The following is a 27,800-nucleotide window of genomic DNA, read 5'->3' on the forward strand; positions in this document are numbered from 1 at the left end:
TGGAACTATTTGTAAATGCATAATTGAACCGCGTCACGACAAAACCAACATAATGGGTTTGCGACCAGCATGGATCCAGACCAGCCTGCGCATCCGCGCAGTCTGATCAGGATCCATGCTGTTCGCTTACCAACTCAATTACAAGTAGAGAAACTGATAGCGGACAGCATGGATCCTGATCAGACTGTGCGGATGCGCAGGCTGTTCTGGATCCATGCTGGTCGCAAACGCACTATGTTAGTTTTATAATGACGCGGCTCAATTATGCTGTCACGTATGATGTCAGGTGTCCTGGTTATGGCAAACAGATTAAGGTTTGGAAAATATGATTATAACTATGATAATGAGATCTGACAATCGCCGGCCAAAATGTCATATAACGTATTGAGAAACTTAGAACTAACCTAACCATAACTAAATGGAGAATTTGCAAAACGAAATGTTCGATACACATAACGAAATGTTCTGGCGGAGTTCGCACATATTGTTGATACTCATAAAGTTATGAAATATGCTTATAACGAAATGATCAATATATGTACATGTTAGTGTAATGAAATATGCACAAAGAATGATGAATATAATGATTTTTAATGCACATAACGTGATGAAGTGTACGTCTAATGAACTGATCAACATTCATAATGTAATTCAGTATGTACAGGCCAAGGCGTTCCATATAAACTTCAGTGACCTTTATCTATCAACGTTTCGTTCCATGAGAACATTTTCCCCTTTTTGGAGCCCCATTACAAATACAATTTTCTTTAAAAGATAAGCAAAGGTCAAAATAAATGATATTATTTTCAATAGGTCTGTTTTCTGATCTCATAACGGAACTGAAAAGGGGAGAGCGAGTAAGATTTACTTTTTACAATTTTGTACTTTATTATAACAATGCAGAATGGCTGAATGGACAAAACTTAGATTTGACTGTCTTGTTTTATCTTTTTAGTATCAAACTCTCAAACTAAATCCACAGCTTGTACATAATTATTCTATTTTATTGTATTTCGATGAAACTGTTTTATTCAACCATCTGGTACCGATTTACAATCAATCTTTTGATATCGTTTAGTAAAGTCCTATTCAGTAAGACTTTCAAAGTAAAACATGAATTTTATATATTGCCTATGTAATTTTTGCCTTCATAATATCAGTTTGCGTATTTTTTTTACCAACAGTTCATCATGTTCGTAGTTTTCGTTGCCCTTCTGTCATCTGCTTCGGCAGCCAAATATTGTTGCGCTCCGCCCCAATGGGAGGGGGACATGGGCATTGTCATGGGCATTGTTAATCAAGGACAGTCAACGATAGTAGAGGTTTGTTTCCACATTACTATTAAGTTCTCTTTTCTTAAACTTTTTACATTGTAAAATCACGTGACGGATTTCTTTTTGTAACATGACTGCGGTCCAGTCCAAAATATACGGATTGAGGGATTTTCGGCGGTAACGAGGCTTTGTTCGAAGTATTCCGCCAAACATTTACGCGTGAGCTCGAATTTCCGGTTTGTTGCATCAGCAAGAGTTTAACACTTATTGCAAGAAAACCCTCTGTTAATATATAGGTAATTCACACTGTGTTTCCTTCCATCCGCTCTTTCTGAGATAGCTTTAGTTAGTATGGGCTTCTAATTGATATTTTTGTATGGTTGGTTGATTTTTAATGTGTGACCTTTTCTACCTCAAATGAGCACAGCGTTCTCACGGTGAGCAATTGTGACCAATGCTGTGTACGCCGTTCGACGTGGGGCTTCAGAAGTCCTCTTCTTTATAACTGCTATGCCAACAATAGAGCTCTGATACTTTGATGGGAAACTACTTCTAAGTTTGTACGAATTATGACCCAGGTCAAAATTGGTCTTGTCCTGCAGATCACTTAATTTTAAAAGAAACACCTCATTCTTCTTCAACCAAACTCGAATTAATATTTTGTTGTGTAGCATTGTCAAGTTAACCTTTACCAAGAATTTGCAAATCGTGACTATGTAGTCAAAATTGGCGCTGATCCATTCAACATAGAATCATATTGGAAGAAAAACTTTAAATCTTCAACTCCTTAATTTTCATAACTTCAAGGCATAAAGATTTGACATTGTGTGGGAAGACCATTACCAAGTTTGTTCAACTCTTGAGGGGTCAAAATTGGCTTCGCTTCCAGGTTCACTTTTTGTTTTTACATAGACTCATATAAAGGGAGACCAAAAGAAACTCCCCTCATCTCAAAACACAACGTCAAGAGCTAAAATATTGGTATTTGGTGTGTGTCATTGTCAGGTTTATTTTCCCAAAGACAATGGCTTTCATGTGAGCGATCATGACCCTTTATTGGTGGTGGTGGTTGTTGTTGTCACCGAAAATATGAAAATGTAATAATATTTATAATCATTTATATTTCGTTGTTCGTTTTAAATGTACATCAATGTATGTATACACGTTAATTTATGATTTGAATGTTATGATAATGAATAACTTCCAATATCCATTTCATTTTGATCAGGGGACGATGACCATTTCAACTGACGAAGTGAATGAAATTGTTGCATTCAACCAAACACTGGCGGTGGACGGAAAACCCGTAAACCAGCGTATAGTTAACGATAAGAAAAATGTAAGACTTTTAATTAAAAACCACTTATGCATTAGAAATGATTTGATTTTACAAGTCTCTGGCCGTGTTTTAACAACCCTCGTATAAAATATGTAAGACTTTTAAAAACCAAATATGCATCAGATATGATGTCCCAGGCCTATTGCATTTATTTTTTTAACAATCCTTGTTAAAGGTTTTTATTTGTAGCGTCCTGTAATAGTTTCTAAAAATTTATTTATTGGCCATTCACCTGTAACATCCTTTGCTGCCTTAAAACCATCATTTAAACAGTATAAAACTCATGTAGTCATTTCTAAATTAATGTGTCTTTTAAAATGGTCTTTTAAATACAATGTACATCTTTAATCATTTTATACCATATAAAACGTTATCAATTAATGAACTATGAGATATTCCAATAAAAAAACATTTTTGAATCAAATCTCATAAAGCCCCGTTTTCAATTTCTAAGTCTAAATTATTTCATACTACTGCATATTGTACCCCACATAGCCTTGTTTCATTTCTCAGTCCAATATAGATCTTATATAATTTATCATTTCAGAATGTAATGTACATCATGGACTCTACCGGTTGTCACAAAACTGTTGCCTCACCATTTCTCCTCGGCTGTATTCCAGGTATTTGTATAAGTTAGCTGTTTTATAAAACAATGGCATTTCTTATAAATATATGTAAAAATATATACATGTATATAAAAACCCTCTATTAAGACCACTAAAATGTCTAAATAAAACAGTCTTAATAGCTGTGTACTTAAAAATATATGTGCATGAACTTATATGATATAAAATACGTACATGTTTGCACTTTTTAGACAATGACAATTACAAACTACGGTTGCACAAAGGTGACATGTGTGCTTTTATTTATCTCGTGCGCACGAGATACTATGTCGTGGCCACGAGTTACTAAGTCGTGGTCCCGAGATAGCTAAGTCGTGGCCACGAGATACTATGTCGTGGCCATGAGTTACTAAGTCGTGGCCACGAGATAGCTAAGTCGTGGCCACGAGATACTATGTCGTGGCCACGAGTTACTAAGTCGACATAGTATCTCGTGGCCACGACTTAGCTATCTCGTTGTCACGACTTAGTAACTCGTGGCCACGACATAGTATCTCGTGACCACGACTTAGCTATCACGTGGCAGTATTTTCAAAGATTAATGTTGTAAAATAAGTTGTTAAGTTCAAAAATTTCATAATATATATAGCGTATTCTGATAGGTTAATTATCTCGTGCGCACGACTTAGTTATCTCGTTCGTACGACTTAGTAACTCGTGGTCACGACATAGTATCTCGTGGCCATGACTTAATTATCTCGTGACCACGACTTAATAACTCGTGGCCACAACCTAGTATCTCGTGGCCACAACTTAGCTATCTCGTGGCCACGACTTAGTAACTCGTGGCCACGACATAGTATCTCGTGCACAAGAGATAAATAAAAACACACTAATGTCACCTTTGTGCCACCGTAGCTTAGAGATACATAGATTCCAGTAATTGGCGAAGGGGCAGCCTGCTGAAACATTGTTATTTTGTACCGCCTTTTCTGTTGTTATATGATAGGAATTATTTCAGATAATGCGACAGAGACAACTGATAATATACATTATGGTCTTGGAAGCAACTCTGTCAAAGTAAAGGCATACACGATTAATTACTCTGGATACTCGGTGTATATGGCCGTGACTGCGGACAGCTGCGTACCCGTCACCGAGGTTATAACTGGAAGTCTAGAGGCTATCACAGGACAACAGGAATACGGCCCTTGTACGTATAGTGATCCGCTCTAAAGTCACGCTATCATTTGATCATTAAATAACGAATTATTACTTTGCTCTTGAAAATGTTATTCTACGTTTATACGAGTACGTATGTCTGAAATGGTTAAATTGACGAAGTTATTTAATATACAATTGATTTGAATTCTACATCTATTTTCAAGCATATTAGATCTCTCCTTCTATTTTCAAGCAGTATCCAGGTCTCTACTTATAATTTCAAGCATTTTCTTCCACTCTATTTATATTTCAATACATTTTCTAGAACTCTACTTATATTCTACGCATTTTCCAGTCAAGTCTTTTCAAATATCAACAAAAGAAAAAAATACAAAAAAGTTAGAAAAGAAAAGAAAGACAAGAAGACCTTTTTCATAATTGTTTGTACAAAGAACCAAATTAACCTGCTGGGACCGAACATGATAAGCATGTGTCACCAGTATAGAGCAACGCCAGCCTGCATATTTGTGCAATCTGTTCATGCTTTAATCTGTTGGTATTTTAATTTTGAAATCCTTTGAATGAACTATCCCAAATTGAAATTACAGTCAACTATCGTTATCTCGACATCGCTTATTCCATTTTTCGTTATCTTGATCCCGATATTTTCCTTTCTTTATCTATATAAAGTTTATCTCGGCTTTTGGATATCTTTTTTTAGTATTTCAAATGAAATTTTAGTGTCATCAGTTATTTTTACACTAAAATCCTTTGCTTATCTCGACGAATAAAGTGTCTTCTGCCATCGGCACACATTCAGCAGGTTAAGGGTTGACGTAATTTTTTTAACAAAAAATATTCAAGTGCTTTGTCAAGGAGCGACGCTTGAATTGCAGCAAGTGCAGTTTGAAATGTCGTCTGATAAGTTTTGAGTAGGTAACATGTACAATTGTCTGTTACAGCGGAAACAATGGAGGCTTTATCGTTTGCTAACATTAGTCCAGGTATAGCAAATAGAGCCGTGTTCGATGTTCCAGCCCAGTGTGAACCGAGACAGGTAACTATGTTGAATGTTTGATTTGCAATGGTGTCGAATTTTAAATAACATTCTGATAAGAGTAGATTACGATTCTGATAGTAAATAATGAGAAAAATTATCACAAGTCAATATAAAGTTTGTTCAAGCTACTGAAATATGTCGATACTGGGCTGTGCTACTTTTGTTAATTATATAGACAGCTACAGACCATAATTAATTAATGAAGGTCACTCTTAGATTAAAGGTTAATCTTTTTTTTTACAATATTGCTGATTTTTACATTCCAGTAATGATTTTGATAAATTTAGTTGGTCAAACAAAGTTCCAGATTATAGAAATATTTTCCTTTCTTTTTTTCCAGACCCAACCAATTGGTCGACGTGCATTATTCGTCATTTGATTTCATGTTCATATCATTGTGAAATATAAACTGTATCTATAAACAAACTTGATGAGTTTTTTTTTCTACATTTAAATGACCGTTCCCTTATATACATTAATAATTACAACAATCAATTATCATAATATTGCAAGCAATCCATAAGTCCCCTGCCGGTTAGAACCCCAGCAACATTCTGATGGGCCATTGGCCATTCAATTTTACCAGTGAATGAATGACATGAATGAACTTAAATCTTTTGAGTTCTAAGTTTGTCTATATCACAGTAATGTGTTAAGTTTCCCTGCCTAGTAAGGAAATTATGTTTATACAACCTTGTCATATTATTACGATGTGGGATTTTAAAGTAAATCCTATAAGGAATGAAGAAGTTGGAGTAAAAAATACCAACTTCTCGAAAAAAATCTAAGTTCAAGGGGAAAATAATTTTAATAATTAAGTTTGAAGTAAACACCTTAAGAAATAAAGAACTTATAGTGAAAAAGCTGAAAAATTTAAATCAGAAATCTTGAAATTCAGGCTATTTGTTGCCATAGCAACCAGAATTTTCAACATAGGAAGAAAGGAACAAGGAACATCGCAATGCGATGCAACCAGGTTTTCAGCAAAATATTTCACAGAAGCTTTGTCATGAAGGGGCATTTGTTTTTAATTGAACTTTTAGGAGGAATTATGGCTTTTTTAATATTCCTCAAACAAAAATGATTGAGAAATTTTATGTTGTCTATTCGCCTTTTTTCCCCAAATGTTTTAGAAAGGTAAACAGTACTTTATTTTTGCTTAATTTTTGCATTTTTGCGTCTCTTGTCATTTTCTTTTGTCAACAATATTGGCGTGTGGTGTTTTGTGCGATATCAAGAAAAGTATGTTCACAATTTAAAAAAAATACTTGAATGATGTCTTGGAAGAAACATGGGAATTTAGTGAGCGCCAGGGCACTTGATGACAAAGCTTCTGTGAAAGTTTGGTCAAAATCCATTGAGAAATGTAGGAGAAGTTGCGCACTGTAGAAATTGTTCACTATATATTCTGTATAAGGAAAAAATATACAAAGGGCCATAATTCGGTTAAATATTATCCAATCACAAAACCCCGACAATATGTGCCAGGCACTTGAAAACAAAGCTTCTAAGAAAGTTTGGTCAAAATCCGTTGAGAAATGTAGGAGGAGTTGAGCACAGAAGAAATTGTTCTCTATATATTCTGTATAAGGAAAAAATATACAAAGGGCCATAATTCTGTCAAATATTTTCCAATCACAAAACCCCGACAATATGTGCCAGGCACTTGATAACAAAGCTTCTAAGAAAGTTTGGTCAAAATCCGTTGAGAAATGTAGGAGGAGTTGCGCACAGAAGAAATTGTTCACTATATATTCTATATAAGGAAAAAAAACAAAGGGCCATAATTAGGTCAAATATATACCAATTGCAAAACCCTGGCAATATGTGTCAGGGCACTTGATGACAAAGCTTCTGAGAAAGTTTGGTCAAAATCCGTTGAGAAATGTAGGAGGAGTTGCGCACAGAAGAAATTGTTCACTATATATTTTATATAAGGGAAAAAAACAAAGGGCCATTAATTAGGTCAAATATTATCTAATCGCAAAACCCCGACAATATGCGCCAGGGCACTTGATGACAAAGCTTCTGTGAAAGTTTGGTCAAAATCCGTTGAGAAATGTAGGAGGAGTTGCGCACAGAAACTATATATTCTATATAAGGAAAAAAAAACAAAGGGCCATAATTAGGTCAAATATATACCAATTGCAAAACCCTGGCAATATGTGTCAGGGCACTTGATGACAAAGCTTCTGAGAAAGTTTGGTCCAATTCGTTGAGAAATGTAGGAGGAGTTGCGCACAGAAGAAATTGTTCACTATATATTTTATATAAGGAAAAAAAACAAAGGGCCATAATTAGGTCAAATATTATCTAATCGCAAAACCCCGACAATATGCGCCAGGGCACTTGATGACAAAGCTTCTGTGAAAGTTTGGTCAAAATCCGTTGAGAAATGTAGGAGGAGTTGCGCACAGAAGAAATTGTTTACGCCCGCCCGCCCGCCCGTCCGCCCGCCGACATACCTCAATCTAATAACCAGTTTTTTCCTTCGGAAAACCTGGTTAAAAATATGTGCATAATCTCCAGACTGCCATCTACCCATATTTCTAGTTTCATAAAAATATTTTCAGTACTTTTTGCATTACCACTGGATCCAGGTTATGTGTAAAATTTGCCATATTTTTAGACTATATTTGTTGCCATAGCAACCAGAATTTTCAACATAGGAACAAAAGAAAAAGATGTGCATAATCTCCATACTGCCATCTATCCATATATCAAGTTTCATAAAAATATTTTTAGTACTTTTTGCGTTATCGCGGGATCCAGTTTTGTGGACGGACTGACAGACAGACGGACGGACAGACGGTAAACCTAAAGTTCCCTCCGGTTAAACCGGTAGGGGACTAAAAGTGCTATACATTTTACAGTAATCAAATCAATTGACAAGACCATTCCAAGTCTAGGTGTATACATCTTGTGAAACAAGAATAGTTTGAACCCTCAGCTTAATCACCATTTTCTTCATTGCTGCAGAGTTTAAATAATGAAATAATTATGGGATGTACTGCATGCCAGTGCAAGCCCACTTAAAACATGCAATACAGATTTTCTTAGAATATCTATATCAAATTGTAAATGTGTTCTTTGACGTGTAGACGTTCAGAAATGCAAGAAAGTCTGTGTATGCCTATTACAACAAGGGCTTCGCTGAGACAAGGCAATATACTAAATATAACATGTATAAAATGCAGGTAAAAAGTGGGCAGTGATGTCATGAAAGGTGAGTCGTGTTCGGGAAGGAAAAATTGTACATCAACTGTTTCATTGTAAGTTATAAGAAATGCAGAGATAAAATAATCCTATGATGTGGTTTATAACATTTATGATTTGTGTTGGGTATTTCTCTCATACACAGCTGGGACATAATATAAATTCCCAGTTTAGTCCTATTTTTTCACAGAGGGAAGAGGAAGAAGGCGAGGTAATACAAACGCCTTTCTTGCTTATACATGTATTTTATTTTTTAAAAATATAATAATATCGTAACAAGCATATTTCACTGTTATACACTGTTAAAATTGTTCAACAATTTAGATATATCCAATGTGGAGAATATTACAAAAGCTACAAATTAATCACCATTGGCGCGGCTTGTCTATTCTTGATAGTTTTTGTGGGGTTTTTAGTGACACAGACATGGTAAAGCCCTATGGTTCCTGGTACAGGAAGACCTCAGGTACCCTTTCGTGCACTGTTTCAAGCACGAGCAGGCACCTGAGTAGAACCACCAACATTCTGTTAGCTAGCTGGATAGCTTCCACATAGAAAAGAATACAAAGTCCCTGAAAGGATTCAAGAACAGATGTCGCGGCTTATCTAGGTCTGCACCTCTGGCACGGATTCAATTGCCGCAAGCAGGCTAAGAGTTAAAACAAATAAGGAAACATTGTGCTCTTAGACTACAGCAAATCAGTATATATATATAATTATATCAGACTTAATTTTCTTATAAAATGTTGTTATGTCCTCACAAAAACATTTTTATCATATAAATTTAATTTATTTTTCAACTTCATAGTGCTTCAGCTATAAATGTAAACACTCAATTAAGTTGCCCTTACTATTATGTCTCTATCATAATACAATACATGTATTCTAAATCACATATACGAACGTTTGCATATACATATATAAAAATAAGATGACCATTTGGTCCCATTATCATTCTATTGCACAATTATCACATCCAAAACACATAAGGGACATAAAATAATAAATTATGTACATTCAAGTTCCAATATACAAAGAAGCTGTCTAACATAAGACAATGATTTATATACATGTAAACAAAACAACTAAAGGGTATGGTGTTGTTGTTTTGTTTTTTTGCCAACAGGCCTGACTTTTATAACATGACCGGAATTTATCAGTAATCAGGACAAGTTTAACCAAGGACTTTAATTTTACATACAAATTGAATTGGCATACCAGTTTCATAGGTTATGATCAAATAATGTACATGAATTACTTAAATGGCAGTTTGATATCAATTTTCATAACACACACTTAACTCAGTCAATCAAAATCACAGGGTGACAAAAATTAATGTAATGCCTTAACCCTTATCTTACAAAACTTGTATAATGGACTTGTCCTGCTTTTGAATTATGGAACAGTCCATTTGTAGTTGTAGGGATTTCAGTATTGATAATTACAATCATAAAATTAAGCAGACGTAACTGTTGACAATAAAGAGCTTTGTGAGCCTTTGTGGAAATGTAGGATAGTCAAACTCTGTACCGGTGACTAAAGTATTTGGTTTAAGCATGCATCATCACTGCCAATATCCAATAGAGTTACAATGTCAATGATAAATTTACATACACATTAAGTTTCCCACTGCATGTATACTATTTATAAGACATTTCAAAAATACACTGTTTTTTCCAAATACATTACCAAGTGGGTCATGACACACCCCTTTTCTCCAAAATATGGAGCTAAAAATACATTGTTTTATATAAGGCAGTCATTTATCAATTATTTCACAAATTTACATATTTATATACGTATAATATACATGTCTATGATAAAGATGAAATTTGTCTGTTTCCTGTGTAAGTTTTGCTAGGCACCTTTACCTTTGTATGGAACTATAATCACCACCAGTATGGCCACAAACAGAAGCACAATAAATACCCAGTAACCTGAAATATACAAATAAAATCACTATGTAGCAACTGTCTTGTAATAAACCTGTTATTCAAAACAACAGCTCAACACGGGGAATAGCATGGACTTTGATGTTGAGACCTATGAATACTTCATAACGTCCCTGCCTTGCTTGGATTGTCAGAATATAAAATCAAACTAAAAATGATATCTCATACAAGTTAGACAATATGCCTGACTATTTGGGCTACATCCCCCAAAACAAGCAAAAATATTAACCATTCATTCATCCAGCAATGCAAGGACAATTCTTGCAGTAATAACTTTTCAGAATTCTACACTATCTTCAGGAATTCTGATGAGGAGAGCTTGACATAAATGACACATAATCCATATATAAATTGTGTTTCAAACTTTATGCAGAGATAAAAATGGCCACTTATGTAACTATCTAGTTTGTTATCAAAGTCAAAAGAAAACACATATAGTTTTTGCTATTTTGACAGGAGTTTTTTTTACGACATTTTAAAAATACACTGCTTTTTTACCCAATACACCATCTAGTGGGTCAAGACACTCACCTTTTTCTTCAAAAAGTGGAGCTAAAATACACTGTTTTATATAAGGCAGTCATCTATCTCTTATTTTCACAAATTTACATATTTATATACATATAATATACATGTCTATGTTTAAGATGAAATATGTCTGTTTCCTGTGTAAGTTTTGCTAGGCACCTTTACCATTGCATAGGACTAAGTCAAAAGAAAACACATATGAGCCGTGTCATGACAAAACCAACATGGGTTTGCGACCAGCATGGTTCCAGACCAGCCTGCGCTCGCGCGTTTACAGGACCCATGCTGTTCGTTTCCCAACTTTTTAAAGTAGAGAAACTGATATAAACGCATGGATCTGACAACTGCGCGGTTGCGCAGGCGGGGTTGATCCATGCGGGGTCGCAACCCATTATGTTGGTTTTGTCATGCGCGGCTCATATAGTTTTGGCTATTTTCACAGGAGATATCTAAACTTGGCTTACACTATTACAAGTTTCTGAAGAACTTCATATCAATTTATAATCATGACACACCATTATATAGATGTAAATATAATTTAAAAGCAATTTATACATATCACACACCATACTAGCCCAAATTATAATGTGTTTAGTTAACTGTGGGACTGAATCTAGCTCAGACAAAATATATTTTTCAGGTTTTTTTTTTTGTTGTTGTTTTTTTTGTTTTGTTTTTTTTAAATGAAAATTAACCACTATAGTTAGTATTGCACATACTTATTACATTTGTATAATTCAATCAATTTTTTTATTGAATATTTGAAAATATTAACTTCATACTTGACTGCACATATAGAATCAAACAAGTGTCAGCAGAAATATGACATATTTATCAAGATTGTCAACAAGAAATTGAAGAAAATAATACAAAATCAGAAATTAAACAAATTTTAATCCATCCACTTAACACTGCAAATATTGGATACTGACCTATTGTAAGGTTAAGAAAGAAGTAAAGAAGAAATGTCTATCAGAATTCACCCAGGCTTAACTCTTAACTTATTGACCTTAAACCACCTTGACAAGCCTCTAATTTCAAAACTGTTCATTAGCAATGCTGAGGACATCAAGATGAAAGTTGATCCATCAACAGTATAGAACCTGGTAAGACATTCGAAAGTTCATGCTTGCCTGGCTCTATACTGGTGGTAAAATGTCTAATAACTTTCAATTTCAGCCAGGTAAGGCTTAAATTAATGTTTTCTGTGAATCATATATACAGGTACTTACAGCATGTGGCTGATTTTCTATCTACTATTCTTATATGTCTTGTCTCCTTGATGAGTCTATGACCTGTCCTGTCTGTATGGTCAGTGATGTCATCTATCAAATCTGTAAATATTAAAAAATATATCTTGTTATATTCAACTCAATATCTCATTATATTCAAAACAATATTGTGTTATATTTCAATTCCATATCTCATCTTCAACTCAATATCTTGTTACATATGATCTCAATATCTTGTTATATTTCGACATCATTTAAAGATGTATTACTGTCCTTTATGTCGGAATTTTGGATATGAAAATCAAAAATTGTATTCGAAGGTTTAAAGCAGAAATTTTCGTTTGTGATATAAAATTGTTATTCTTAAGATACGCATTAATTTTGTATTACTGAGAACTGAGATCAAAAGTTAGATTACCATAGCCATTCTACACCCAATTCTTAAAATTTTGGTGGTTCGACTTCCTTAATAACCATCAGCACAGCTTCCTATAGGTGGCATGGGCCATATTTATGTATTGATGTATTTGTCAAATTAAGTAAACAATTCTTTTTATCAAGAATCATGTTGGTAAACTTCTTTCAACATATATCATTTAAGCATACAATTTTTGTATGATATAAAAATGTTGGTTTTTTTTTTTTAATTTGTTTGTTTGTTCTTAAACCAATCTTAACACATTATTTGGTTCAGTCCAATAACAGGTTTTCCTGGATAACTTTTAATTCTTAACAAAATCAGAATGAATCATGGTATGCTGCTGTGTAAAGGTTAAAATTACATGAAAAGGAAATATGATCTTATAAAATACAATACTTTATATTAATAACAAACTCAAGAACCTTAAATTCTAGAAGATTGTTGCTATTTGTGTATTAAATAACATATATTGAGGTCTTCCTCCACCAGTAAAGCTTTGGTTATTATAATTTTATATAAATACTCAAATACCATATTATTTGGTTATTGATATAAAAAAATTCATGAGTTGATTACATCCTAAATAAATTACGCCCGTAAGACAAACCATTTTAATAAATATTTAATTATACCATTTTGCGAGTCAACTTCATTTCCAATATCTAATGCCATATTTTTCTGTCTGGCAATCACATCAGACAATGCTTCAAGTCCTTGATCTTGTGCTGAAATATAAAGAATCGGACAATATATGTTAATGCTCTTGCTTTTGAATGAATTTTTGACCTCATTCTCAGTTTTTCTCACTTTCGCAATTTTATTTTCGAATTTTTGGCAAACAAAATCAAATCTGTCATGCTGCAGGCTTAAGCTATCTTTTCTTCAACAATCATGTTTTATCCCCTTCTCCAGCTCCCTGCCCCCCGCCCTTCTGATTATTATCCCACTATCTATTGTAATGTGTGAATAGACCAATGATGGTAAATTGTGACAACTCTTTGAGTGACCGCTTTTTACTTTATTTTTTATTTTTAAAATGCCATAATATGGAAACACAGGTCAAGTATTCTTGCATAAAAACTGTGCATGCAGGTATACATTTATAGCCAAACATGAGCAATTACCTAGAAAAGCATCCTGACAAAGTTTGATCATGATTGACGCAAGAATATGACTACTAGAGTGTTAACAAACAAATGTGGACGGACGAAAGACATTCAACGATCCTAAAAGCTCATCCTGAGGAAGCTCAGGTGAGCTAACAAAAATCATTAATAGATAAAATCAAGTAGGCATGTACAGTTGTTGCACATTTCTAAATATGCATGACTGCATAGCTTACTGTGATAGATAAACTGGTTATTTAATCATCAAAATACAATTGTCAAATGACATCCCACTAGCCCGTGAAAAGCATGACGAAATGTTTATTTATATGAAAAACAAATAAAGCAATGCAGAATTTCCGAATCAGACATGTACTTTTATGCAAGAAGAGCACTTACCCACTACATTTTTTAATTTGTAATCCGCAGAAGCCCTCCGAATTATAATTTCTCTCCCTCCTGCCTGAGACTTTATATATTTACTAGTACCTCCACAGATGTTAATTCAACTAAAAAGATGTATTAATCCTCTACTTTCAAATAAAAATGATAAAACATGTAAACTTTATGCGTCCTTTTTCCAGCATGTATTTATTGATTTTTAGTCTGCAGTAGGTATTAAAGTTTTTAAAATTTTAAAGAAGACAGAAATACCTTGTATAATTTGTTGTTGTTGTACTCGTATTTCAGAATTGCCAACATTTCTCAAATCTTCTGGCTCTTCATGTACCCCCCATACATCAGCCGATTCTGATCCTCCAGTCATCAAGTTATACCTAAAATATTTTACACAACAAGAGCACATTTATTTTAGTCATTTTGGTGAAAAACTTAGATGCTGTTAAAAACTAGAAATGTGTCCATAGGACACGGATGCCCCCACACGCCACTGTTCTGTCAATCTTATGACTCTAGGTCAAATATTTTTTGGACTACATGTGCCACAAGTTGAAAACTAAAAATCAACAAAGGGCCATAATTCTGTTAAATTTGGTCGCAGCAAAAATTCCTACCTTTACTACCATCTACACATTAAGGTTGTTAATCCCTGGAAGTTTAAGCAAAGTCTGCTATCCGGTTTAAGAGGAGTTGCGTTCACAAAATTTCTACATAGTATATAATGAAAAAATCAACAAAGGGCCATAATTCTGTTAAATTTGGTCGCAGCAAAAATTCCTTCCTTTACTACCATCTACACATTAAGGTTGTTAATCCCTGGAAGTTTAAGCAAAATCTGCCATCCTGTTTAAGAGGAGTTGCATTCACAAAATTTCTACATAGTATATAGTGAAAAAATCAACAAAGGGCCATAATTCTGTTAAATTTGGTCGCAGCGAAAATTCCTTCCTTTACTACCATCTTCACCTTAAGGTTGTTCATCCCTGTAAGTTTAAGCAAAATCTGCCATGCGGTTTAAGAGGAGTTGCGTTCACAAAATTTCTACATAGTATATAGTGAAAAAATCAACAAAGGGCCATAACTCTGTTAAATTTGGTCGCAGCAAAAATTCCTTCCTTTACTACCATCTACACATTAAGGTTGTTTATCCCTGTAAGTTTAAGCAAAATCTGCCATGCGGTTTAAGAGGAGTTGCGTTCACAAAATTTCTACATAGTATATAGTGAAAAAATCAACAAAGGGCCATAATTCTGTTAAATTTGGTCGCAGCGAAAATTCCTTCCTTTACTACCATCTACACATTAAGGTTGTTCATCCCTGTAAGTTTAAGCAAAATCTGCCATCCGGTTTAAGAGGAGTTGCGTTCACAAGATTTCGGGACGTACGGACGGACTGACGGACGGACGGACTGACGGACGGACAAGTGCAACGCTATATGCTCCCACATTGGGGGGCATAAAAAAAACATGCTTCCAAGCAAACTAAATGAACTTAACAGGGGTTCCACTAGCCATGGAATCCTGAGGCCAGTATGGAGTCAGTTTTGCTAAAAACAAGGTCAAATCTCATGATTTTAACAAAATATATTCAGTTAAAATGTTAAGGGTCAATTCAGGCCTTTATGAAATTTGAAGGAAAAAAGGGTCATTTCAAGGGTCAAATGGACACCCTGCTTAACTTCTTCTACATTTTACTCTTCACATCATACAGAAAATATCAAACAAGGCGTCCCTGGCCAGTGTGTCCCACTATTACCATGCTTATCCTACAATAATGCAACAATACAACTCTATATAATCTGTGACACCTACCTGGATTCTCCTGCCTCATTGCGGAATGCTTGTTCAATTTGTTTCTCTTTCGTTGTAAGATTGTCTATCATTACTTGGCGTCTCTCCACCTCTCTTTGTGTTCTTATTAAACATCAAGGAAAAAACAGATGAACTTGGGTTATGACCTTAAGCTGTCAAAATTTAATCTAAGACTAACATACACTGGGTAAAAGCATCTACACACAGCGGGTAAAAGCATCTACAAACAGCGGGTAGAAACATCTACTTCCTGTGCTAACAACAAACAATACAAGTTAAATAAGGTTACAAGAAATGATATTGTGAAGTTGTGAACAGAAGTTATAAATGCTTGTGTTCACAAAAAACCATACACACTGAATTTTAATATATATAAATGATAATGTGATTTCATTTCTGCACAAATGTAATATACCAGGTATCTGAAAAATATTGCATATTTACCAACAATCATTTTAAGCTTTTTGTGGTAAAGGTCACAGCAACCTTGACCTTTGACCAATGACCTGAAAATATGGGTCATCTACTAGTCTAAACCAATGTCTGTATCAAATCTAAAGATCATGAAGGATACATGTGATAGGATGATGTTGCTCTGATCAATCCATTCTTCAATTTTTGTAGATCTCCAGAAAACTGTTTCATAGATGAGCGTACTTGTGCTGACAACTACAAAATATATACATGTATAAAATGGTCAAAACTGTTCTTAAAATTGGTAATTTTACAAAAAAAGATACATGTCATAAGTTACAGATAGACTATACAAAGGAAACTTTGAATAATCATTAGCAACAGAGTTTATATGCAAACATGTAGTCTTAAAAACAGAAGAGGTTTTCAGCAAAAAGAAAAGAATTCTCAATGGTTGATCTAAATAAATGCAAGTTATACACAATCATGTACCTTTGTATATGGAGTACTGGTTCTGTTATGTTTGTTTCTTTCGTTGATTTTTTGCATTATATCCTGCCCTAGTTCCAGGCATCTGTCATAGTCTGTAAGCCTATAATATAATGGGTATCCACTTTTTTATTTATTGTTGTCTAGCATACAAAATTAAATACTTAAGTATATTACTGAAAATTAATTAAGTTAACAGAGAGGTGAAAAACTGAGCAGTGTCAAGTATAGTAAATGACAAATCTTTTAGACAAAATGACCCTCGGAATACCATACTGCTGCTCTACCCACTGAGCTATCCAGCCTCTTACGCATCATCTCCCCTTAATAGTGAACAGTTTTGCACTGTGATATACTCCCCTGCTATATTGAAATTTGTCCTCGAATATCACAGAGTTACAGGGCAATGTAAATTAAACTCTAAGCTATATTCAGTCACGGTCCCCCGTTGGGCGCCAAATGTCAAAGGGTGAGAAAAATGTGCAGCCTGACCAGGACTCGAATCCAGGACCCTCTGAATATCGTACCTTGGCTCTACCAACTGAGCTATCCGGCCGCTTACACATCATCTCCCCTAAATAGTGAACAGTTCTGAACCATGACAACATTAAAATATGATTTTGACATTGTGTAATGCCATTTGGTCATGCAATTATGTTGCAAAGAAGTACAATTATAGGATTCAAGTGTATGGAAGTATGCAACTTTCCACTAAAATTATCATATTTGTTGGAACCAGACCAAGAATAAACATAGATCTATACATGTATTTATTCTGATTCATTTGGACTAAAGTAATAATAAGAAATGTAATTATTATTGTGAGATGTATACACTAGTACCTTTTTACGACTTGATATTGCTCAGAGTTAGACATTTTTTGATACAATAGAATGTTAATGCACCTTTTTACTTGCCTAAACATCTAAAGAAACACAAGGATGCCTGACATATGTAAATGTAAAGTCCAAGCGTGAAGAGTAAGCAGGGATTAAATAAGTCTGAGGGCTTTTACAGATTATTAGCACTAAATTTACATACAAGTTAATGTCTGTCTTGTTAATTCCCCATTATCAGTTTTTCAAAATAAAAAATATTATCACTCTTTAAAGTTTTATATGCTAATGCGATGTCATTTGACAGTTATGTTTTGATAATGGAACTACTGTGTAGTAATTGCTCAGGATTTAATACTTTATTGGCAAAGTCAACTTTTCTTTGATGTTTCGAAAGGGCGAAATGGGGATAATAATCAGTTAATATGTCTGACTACCTCGCAGTGAGCCCTTAGTCAAAATATATTGTTGTGCCAAAGCTAGATTCTGAGATATCTTTTTTCTGGGTCAGAATCTCGCTTCATAGCGGGGAGATATTGACCATACACAAAATACTGTAACACTTTATTTAAATACAAAATAGCATAATATCTCATTGCTTAGTATGTACATAAGTCGGACTAGATATTGTCCATAGTGATAAAAAAAATAGCACATCTCATCACATAGTACAATAAGTTGGACTTAGTGCTGTATACATTTCAATAATAATTAATAGTGAGAAATGAAATTGGCAACTTGAATATAAGATGAAGTATGCCACAAAGAAGTAACATTGTAAAAATGGTAGCATTTCATTTTTTAGCAGCCATGTTAACATCTACAAAAATTATAGACATGGGCTTTATTACATGCACATAGATGTATAGACATGTCAATAACCACTTATCAATAGAAAGCAACTTTTCCTGCACCTGACCATGACTCATGGAATGGCTATAAAAATAATTGCGAATTCTTATTGTCTGTCTGAGAGTATCTCTTCATAAAAGCACAAGTCATGCCATAATTCTCTTACTTTATGAGTTCCAACATAAAATAGATCTATAACTTTCGTTTTAATCTTAAACACTGTTAAAACTGTTAAACGCCCCCAAAGTAGAATCTTACTTCATTAAATTCAATATTTATAAGAATCATTATTAAAAAAAATAAGAACATCTCAATTAAAATGAATAATTTAATTAAGATGCAAATATATAGGGTACAGCAGGATTTATTTTACCAAGAATCTGTCATTTTTCTGACAACTTTTTTGTTTATACGGTGATGGCTTAAATTAGTCCCGATATTGGCGAGCTTGATTAGTAGAATAGAATAGAACAGAATATTATCTGTCCATACGGAAAATCTAAAGAGCGAAAAGGGATCCATTTTCCAAGCAATTTTTTTCTACATTGATGCCAATGGTAATCAACCAGAAAGAATTGTAACGTAAGTCGTTATTTAATGTGTATGTGTTTTTACTTGGATTTTTTTCAATTGATATACTATTGTATCCACTGACTTTGAAGACTATTCACACAAAAACCAGAAAAAGGAAAGTCGCTAAATAATAATTTTCTTCCAGAAGGAATAAACATCAGCATGCAATTGCATACTTATATTACCACAGTCTATAATTGTTGATGGTGATAAGCTTTTCTGTTTTCTGTTCTATATTTTAAACATGGTACTCTCTAATATCACCCACTTCTCGAACAATATCTAATTAATGTAGGAAAGCAATGTACATAATTAATGCATCTACTTTCCTGCATATAGCCTGGGACTCATGAGGGATGTTACACATATTCATTATCGCTCATAAACAGACTCAATCAAACCGAGTCTGCAATTCTCTTGTAATTTTGTTGTGATTAATGCTTCCAAGGGATCACTTTGTTTCCAGATCTTTTTACTATATAACATTATATTTTATCATACAGTATAGATCTACTTATACGTAAATGAAATATTGAGAAATATTGATAAAAAATGCATTTTTTTCATTTTCCTCATTTCACTGTAAATAATTATTTTTCATTGCATGAAAGTATTTTTAAATGGTGTTTTGCAGCACTTTTTTCTTCTAAACTCACCCACTTCAAAAAAATTGAGAAAAGTCAAAATAAGCAGAAAATACAGGGTTTTTTGTATAAATTAATGATATATTAATTCCATCTCGTGGTTTGAAAATGATAACATTAATATTTATCTTCAAACCACTCGATGAAAATCAATCCCGTATTCATAGTAACACGGATTTATATTACTTATAAATCCGTGATAGAAACAAGAAATATTTTCATAAAAAGATACTTGATCGAGGTAAATGAACTTTTTGTTGCAAAACTATTCCGGATTTTTGTATTCATGAAACATGTTAGCAGTGCAAGTTTATTGATCTAGAAATGCTAGTTATTACGTGTTGTGCAATTCAAATTTGTGATTGCAAACAGTTATGCATGGCTCTCAGTAGGGTTAGTCCCACAAACTGCACTACGTTGATGTATTGTGATATTTTTAATATGTATATGTAATATATCCTTAAACGACGTAATTCTGACCGATTTTCAGACCCAGCTAGAACACATAGGTACACCAGAATCTAGCTTTGGATGCTGGAATATTTTGCAATCTGAATGTTTCGAATCACAATTAAAAAGAAAATATGATACAACTTCACATCTTCATCTATATCATATGCTAAGTGTGGAAGCTTCCTAACTCCCATTCCCATGAATTCACGTTGCTCGCCACGTTCCAGTCGACTTACACTACGAGCAAGGGCGCCGTTTGTGGGAAAGCTGTTAAAAACAGTTGCACACCAATTATATAGTACAAAGATAAAAGCGGAGTTTTGAAAAAAGGAAACTACAAGACTGAGAATAAAAGTTATAAAAGCCAAGACCTAACTAAATGGTAAACAAGATGCGTGCCAAGAGGGTCTCAACTGGTTAGCTTGTAAGGACAAGGGTAGGCCATTCCACAGACAAATACTTGTGGGGGAAAATTAATAGACCTTTTAATTTAAGACCGTATTCAAGTTGTCGCCCTTTGATGACGTCATTGGGGGATACGGTGGACAATGCCGATACGATTAAGTACAATAATACAGGGATATAAAGATCTCTATCCTTTCTCTTGTAAGATTGGTTGATTGAAATTGCCAAAATTATGTGTAATTGAATAAGATATTTCATAAAAAGGGTGGGTGAATTGAATAAAAATGTTTACTATTAATAAGGTTAACGATTTGTTATAATAGTAGACCATCTTGCTGGGTAACTGATATGATTACCATTTTCGTTAGATTCTTAATGAAATGAAAATTTACCAGGCAGTTAAATCGTACTTGTTAATACCATAGAGATATAGATAATGTATTTATGTCTCTGCTAATATACAATACCCAAAAGATATTTTGAGTTTCAAAAATGTAAGGATTCTGTAGTTTCGAAAAACGGCTGCGTAAAAATTAATTGCAAGATACTGATTATTAAAAATCATTTTGATTTAAGCATACTAAGACAAAGAAAACACAACAATCTTAATCTATGTAATTTCAAAACAAAATTGTAAAAGCATAATAGGTAAAAATTTTTTGAATGTACATGACTGATATACTATTTGTGTCGGCAAAAAATGCACTCTCAAAAAAATCGTACATCACACCAATATATTTAAGCTGGTAAAGTAATATTTTCAACTTGATACTTTTTTAATTCATACTCTGCTATCAAATATTTTAAAAAGAAATCATCAAAAAAACATAAAACAAGTTGTGAAACACGTTCACAGAAATTCGTTATTAACTGAATTATAATTTTACGTATTTTTGACTGTGCCAGTTGGTAGGACTATGGATCGATCGAGTATCAAATCAGTAAGGCATGACCAAAAAAAATCGCTAGGATGATCAATAACAAAATTCGGACCATAAAATATTTGACAACTAACAAAAGTGACATAATCTGATGTAATGTTATAACTCTAAAAAAATGCCACCCTGGTGATTTATGATATCTACAGCCAAGTGCGCTTGTATATAACAACATATGCACCCTGTTAATGTTACGGCCCAGTGGCGCTTATATACACACATCTATTTATCTATGAAATAAGTTACTGGAAAAAGGTCTTTATTTTTATAACCATAAGAATATATTTTTAATATCAAAATTATCTTATTATCGTCTGTTGCGAATCTAAAATTATAAAAGTCAATGCCACATGGTTTTCGTTCTTTTCGGAATATTTATAAAATTATATCCTTCACTGGTTCTTTGAAATTATTTTTATACGGCATAATGAAAAAGAATCAGTAAGGTGACAGAATGTATTCTGTTATTTTTATATTAAAGCTTGAAAAACAATCATTAAAAGACATTGGCAATCTTATTTTCATGTTTGTCACAAATACTCCGGAATTTTCTAAATGACAGAAAATAACACAGAAAACTAGAAAATGGCCATTTAAATTTATAATAGGAGTGGTATTGTATCCTTGAGTATGGTATCAGGTAGTTCACTTTTCTAATTGGTATCAGATGGTGATGGTCGACCCTCACAAGGCTGTGTTAGATTTTGTAGAGTAGGGTAAAGAGCTCATGTTGCGCCTCTGCTCTAGAGTTTGCCAATTAAGTTCACTTATCATTTTAGATACACTCACGGATTTCCGTGATACACTACTGGTGTAATTGTAGTTGCTTTTGCTGTTGTGTTGTTTATATGATTGATCCAAGATAGATCTTTATTAATTGTTACTCCTAAATATTTTGCAGCCTCAGTGGATTTTAGTTGTTGACCATGTACATTATAAGGGAATGCTACTAGACGTTTTTTTGCGGCTGATACTAAGGAGTTTACATTTATCTGGATTAAATTCCATGGACCAATCAGATTCCCAGTTTTCAAGACTGTTGAGATCTTTTTGGAGGGTTTGTGCATCTTGGGTTGATTTGAATGTTAAGTATACTATTGTATCGTCTGCAAATAGTCTAACCTTGCCCTTAACACTATCAGGGAGGTCATTTATGTAAGATAAGAAAAGGCAAGGTCCCAGGACCGAGCTTTGGTGGACACCAGAAAGAACTGGTAGATTGTCAGAGTTTTGACCATCGACAACGACTTGTTGGGTGCGACCATATAAAAATGACCTTGTCCAATTGATGACCTTTGAGCTAACACCTAGTCTATGTAGTTTAAGGACAAGCTTGTGATGGTCGACTTTATCAAATGCTTTGCTGAAGTCCATGACAATGAAATCGGTCTGTTGGCCTTGCTCTAAATTGTCATGAACTTCCTGAGTGAAACTGATAAGCTGGGTTTCACAGCTATGTTTTGACCCTGTAAATTCATGTTTGAATTTTACTGAGAATATTCATGATTATCGTAGAAGTGGAATCAGATATGTAATGTTCACAATAATATGATGATCCTCTACTTAGGTTTTTGAGCACATCTGCAGACGTGTGACCATTGATATAGCGTCTGAGAGTGAGCTACTATCTTTATTACTCTACTAATGATGACTAAACTAATTATCACTGATGAATTTAGAATAATATTTTTAATAATTCTCAAATTATTTTAAGGTAACTATTTTAATTCAAGATAATTAATTCATTTCTTGCCTGTGTTATTTCGTCTAAGATTGTATCTCTCTCTGTATAAAAATCTCGATAGTCTTAGTCCTTCATTTTTGTGATAAGACCAGGATCTTTTAACCAAGTAAGGCAAGGTTAACTTTTGATGATGCTAGCAGTACTCTAGGACACTTATTATAACTACATCTCACCACATAAATAAAAAAGAAAGATTAGTATAAATCAGCATTAATTGGATAGCGAGTTTTTTAAAAAGAACCAACAGTTTTTTATTATTGCCATATTATCGTAATTTTAACTTGTTTTATTTACATATAGAATAAAATTCCATCTGGATGATTCTTAGAGAATTCTTGATTATACCGTTTTTTATAGAGTCTTAGGAATAGATATAAAAATGTGAGTTTTTTAAAAATTTCTTTCCTACCTTGAGCGGACCTAGATTACAATAATCTAAAATTCCTATTTCACATGTCTTCTACATAAATTATGAAATCGAATTATTATTAGTTAGGAGTAATAATAATGATAAGAGCTTCAAGAATAGCTACGCTCTCGCTAAATTACCAGCGTTGTTCCAGATCAATAAATCATATTAGATCGATATCTAAAACATCATAAATGTCCGTTTTTTTAAGGTTATAGGTTTATGCAAAGATAGTGTAGGTCATATATAATTTATGTGGTCAGACGACACTACATAGCTGTCATCAGTGGCAGTTCAGTAAGAGGATGACTGTGAAGTGGCTTTCATAAAGCGCATCAGTCACTCTCTGTCAGAGGTAGATCTCGTCATAATAAAACATCTCGAAGTTTTTATTCTTCGTTTTACATTTCGGATATATTATAAAAGCATTTCTTCCATCAAACTTTTTCAAATTTAGACCTGATATACATCTACGTTGTTAATTCAACAAATATATCTCTATGTGGGTGAATATTACTCAAGTACAGGTGTAACACATTGGATTATCATAATATATAGACTCGATGTCATACTTTTAATTATATGAGGCAAAGAGGATTAAGTTATGTTGAGATATGTTGGAACAAGTAGTTGGAGACTGTTTTGAGATTATACTAGATTCAAAACAAAAGAGATGTGATAATAGATCATAGATTTCTTTTATACAAAGTAACACATTGCTATAATATTGTTTACTTATATAATTAAATCTCTGTGTTTTCTTATCTCAGGGACGTGGAAAGAGAGGCCGGAGTTAATTGGTCTGGTTCCTGTCCAAGGTATGTTTTGCCGCATGTTCCATGGGACAATAGCAAATGACGTAGTATATATGACAAATATATTTCTTTAATAAATAACACACTTAATTTTTCACTCATATTATTGTCTCTAATCATCTGTTGAAAGGTTTGTGTATTCTCCTAAGATTATTAATAAGACAATACGGATCGTTGTAGTTAAATCTCTCGCTGAAATGTAAATATTATAGTGAGCATAGATGAATCTCAACTTACAGCACAATGCTCTAAATAATGTGTCCCATTTCTCTCGGACAATTAAGACCACCCGATGTGAATTGAATCTCTAAAAATTTTTTTGTATTTAACTCTACGATTTATGAGCGAGGGTTATAAATCTGTTTCTATTTCAGTTGCAGTGTTTAAGTGCATTGACCGGCATTTGAGGAGTTGAGGGACAGAATTGTTCTATAGTTTTAGGAATATTCAAGTGAGCTATGAATAGCCACAATGTTCTCATTGACGGCCGTCTCTGGGACCCGCTCCGTTATTTAAGACAATAATGTTCTATAACATTACTAAGAAAGCTTGTTTATAATCTTCTCAGCAATGTCTCGCGCTGCGCTAACCCGTCGCTTTGTTTTATGATATTTATATTGTTAAAGGTTATTAGTATATAGGTATACTTCAATACAAACATCACAGTGAAAACTATGAGTATGTAAATAATGTAATTATTAATTTTCAAATAAAATCAAATGAAAATTTGAATTTTGTTTCGAGATGTCCGCAATAAGCACCGCACACCCCTAAGTAGAAAAAAATTTGGTGGGGTTTTTTTTTTGGATTATTTGACTTGCGGTTTGAAGTCAGCACTCATACAGATTTTAAGGCATGATAAACTGCCAGAGGAAAAATCCCTCAGGAGCACTTGTACGTATTGAGAGCTAATTTGGTACCGCTTTTGATGCGTCTAGTTGGCGTGCTTAAGCTGGACACGGGACATAAACTAGTCTCGTGCGGCCATCGTTATACGGCGCTCCGTTAATATACACGATTCTATTGTTCTGTCGCGCTCGCTCTAAGTAATAAAGTCGCCAATACGGTGCGTCAGTCTGTTACCGATACTGTCGTCCTCGTCTCTAAGCGCGGCATTCCAAACGGCGGTTGTCGTGCGGCGCTTGTGGATATGTACCCCTTTGTTGCTTTTATAAACCAAGATCCTTCATATGTGATATCCGGCGACATGTGACATTTTCCAACCAACACGCCGCGCAATTGCGCCTGTTACAGCTGGTGCGCAGCTCGCTCAACCTATGATATTTGCAAGTGGATCAGGAACATAAATTATGTATTTTGTTCTATTTTTCTTAAATACACTTGTTACTACTAATTTTGTGTTATTTTATGTAAATCAGAATGCCGTGACTATTGACTTTCCAAACTGATTAGTGTGCATGGGTTGTCACGTGAGCTATTTACTGAGTTTGCGGCCCGGTGGCGCCTAGTTAGTCAGCCCGCAGAACATTACACGTGCACAGCGATCACAATGCGCTTGATTATTTTTATCGTTCATCAAAATTAAGTTAAGCTGTTATAAATTAGAAGTTAGGTGTGCTAGACTACGAATCGCTTTTAGTTATTTATTATGTAGAGCTTCATAGCGTATATAGTTACTCAACCATTTTTTAAGCTTTTCTATACTAGAAATCATGATTTAATTAATACGTAACTCTAATTTTAGTTCGGAAAAAAATTCAGTATCCGTTGCTTATAGATTCTACTGCTACATAAATTTGATTACATCGACACAAACCAGTTAAAGCATACTCCATTGAATAACTGCATTGCATTTTAGGATGAAAAGTAGCACCGATCTTCCGACCTGAAGTTATCTTGTTTTTTTTTAATTTTTTTTGTTGTATTTTGCTTCACTCATATAGATAGATTCCAAGTAAGTCTTAACTTTAATGATCAGTATAATTACCGTACAGATGTAGTGGACGAGAACCAAGATTGATAGTTTATCGGCTCTAATGAATCTATGGCCTTCTGCACTAAAGCCTCGTCGGTCACAATTATTCTACTTATTGAGAACGGGCCGAAGTTATCACTCGTTCCAGGCCTCTACCTGCCGGGTGTATTACACTCTCTTAATCAATATACCCATTCGTTGAGTATAATATATGAATGTATATCTGTGATTCACACAAAAATCTGCAATATGGCCTAGTGTTCTGTAGCAAACTAGTCTTACCGACTGGCCCCACTCAGGTCCAACCTCTACCATTGTACGACGGACCAGCACGTTGTGTCCCTCCACATATGGCTGTATAGCGAATATTGTATACTGCAGGGATTTACACAGAGTGTAATTATAGATCTTTTGGCGTACAATACTTCTCTTCATTTAGATGTCATAACATTCACCCATTAGTGTCTCATGCTTTAACGCTTATGTAAAGCTAATAGTTATTGATTTTATCTTATGATAATGGCGCTCACTGAAATAGGTGAGTTGTTATAGCGGCCCACGTTCGCCAAAATATGGGATTATTCAACAAGATGTTAGTCCACAAATTAGTAGCCACTTAGCCTTTGTCAAAAGAATAGTAACATTTAACAATGTGGCGCCTCGCATAACCGTAATACCACGTTTCTGGAATGGGACAGTTGATGCCGTATTCTGTGTAGCTGGATAGTCTTATTAAATTTGATTCTGAAGTGCTAACTCAACATATTAAACGCTAATAACCTATACTCTTGAAGTATTTTTTGTATTATGTCTAAGAGACCGTAATTGTTGATCATAAAGTGTTGTTTATTTTTTAAATGATGTCTGACTGATCCCTAATTGGTAGCCTTATGTGTTGGCAGCGTACGTCAAATTTCAATGTGTGTACTAATTCAGAACTATGTGGACGCGCGCTCTCAGCATGTTATTATAAACATCATCACTTAGAAGTTACCTAAGAATAAAGCCAGACGTTCTTGGACCTGTCAAGACACATAAATATAAACACAGTATTAAATCTGTGTATTACAATACGTCCTTTTATAAAGAGACACGATAGCAGCTATCTTATACATATTAATGCATATATGTCTGAAAGGGCGGGTGGGGGTGTGCTACTTCGAGATATCGTTGATTTGGTGCCTTTTCCGATCGCAAATATAATACTGGTGGCGTCGCTTT

The 27,800-nt window shown here is 34.1% G+C and overlaps 2 protein-coding genes across 2 annotated transcripts; one reads left to right on the forward strand and one right to left on the reverse strand.

Moving 5' to 3' along the window:
* The first annotated feature begins 760 nt into the window (after positions 1-760).
* LOC132721697 (uncharacterized) lies at positions 761-5,832 on the forward strand. Its single transcript, XM_060706051.1, has 7 exons — positions 761-857; positions 1,185-1,322; positions 2,503-2,613; positions 3,161-3,236; positions 4,204-4,395; positions 5,309-5,403; positions 5,747-5,832. The coding sequence occupies exons 1-7, from the start codon at positions 795-797 to the stop codon at positions 5,783-5,785; spliced, it is 714 nt and encodes a 237-aa protein (XP_060562034.1). The 5' UTR covers positions 761-794; the 3' UTR covers positions 5,786-5,832.
* Positions 5,833-9,545: 3,713 nt separating this feature from the next.
* LOC132721970 (syntaxin-8-like) lies at positions 9,546-19,114 on the reverse strand. The gene is made up of 8 exons (XM_060706359.1): positions 19,036-19,114; positions 16,978-17,077; positions 16,646-16,740; positions 16,072-16,173; positions 14,516-14,637; positions 13,388-13,480; positions 12,335-12,436; positions 9,546-10,559 (listed from the first exon to the last, which is right to left on the reverse strand). The coding sequence occupies exons 1-8, from the start codon at positions 19,047-19,049 to the stop codon at positions 10,480-10,482; spliced, it is 708 nt and encodes a 235-aa protein (XP_060562342.1). The 5' UTR covers positions 19,050-19,114; the 3' UTR covers positions 9,546-10,479.
* Between the last annotated feature and the right edge of the window lie 8,686 nt (positions 19,115-27,800).

The sequence above is a fragment of the Ruditapes philippinarum genome, unplaced genomic scaffold (genome assembly GCF_026571515.1).
Source record: "Ruditapes philippinarum isolate M1 unplaced genomic scaffold, ASM2657151v2 ctg1589_1_1_1_1, whole genome shotgun sequence".
NCBI lineage: Eukaryota > Metazoa > Mollusca > Bivalvia > Venerida > Veneridae > Ruditapes > Ruditapes philippinarum.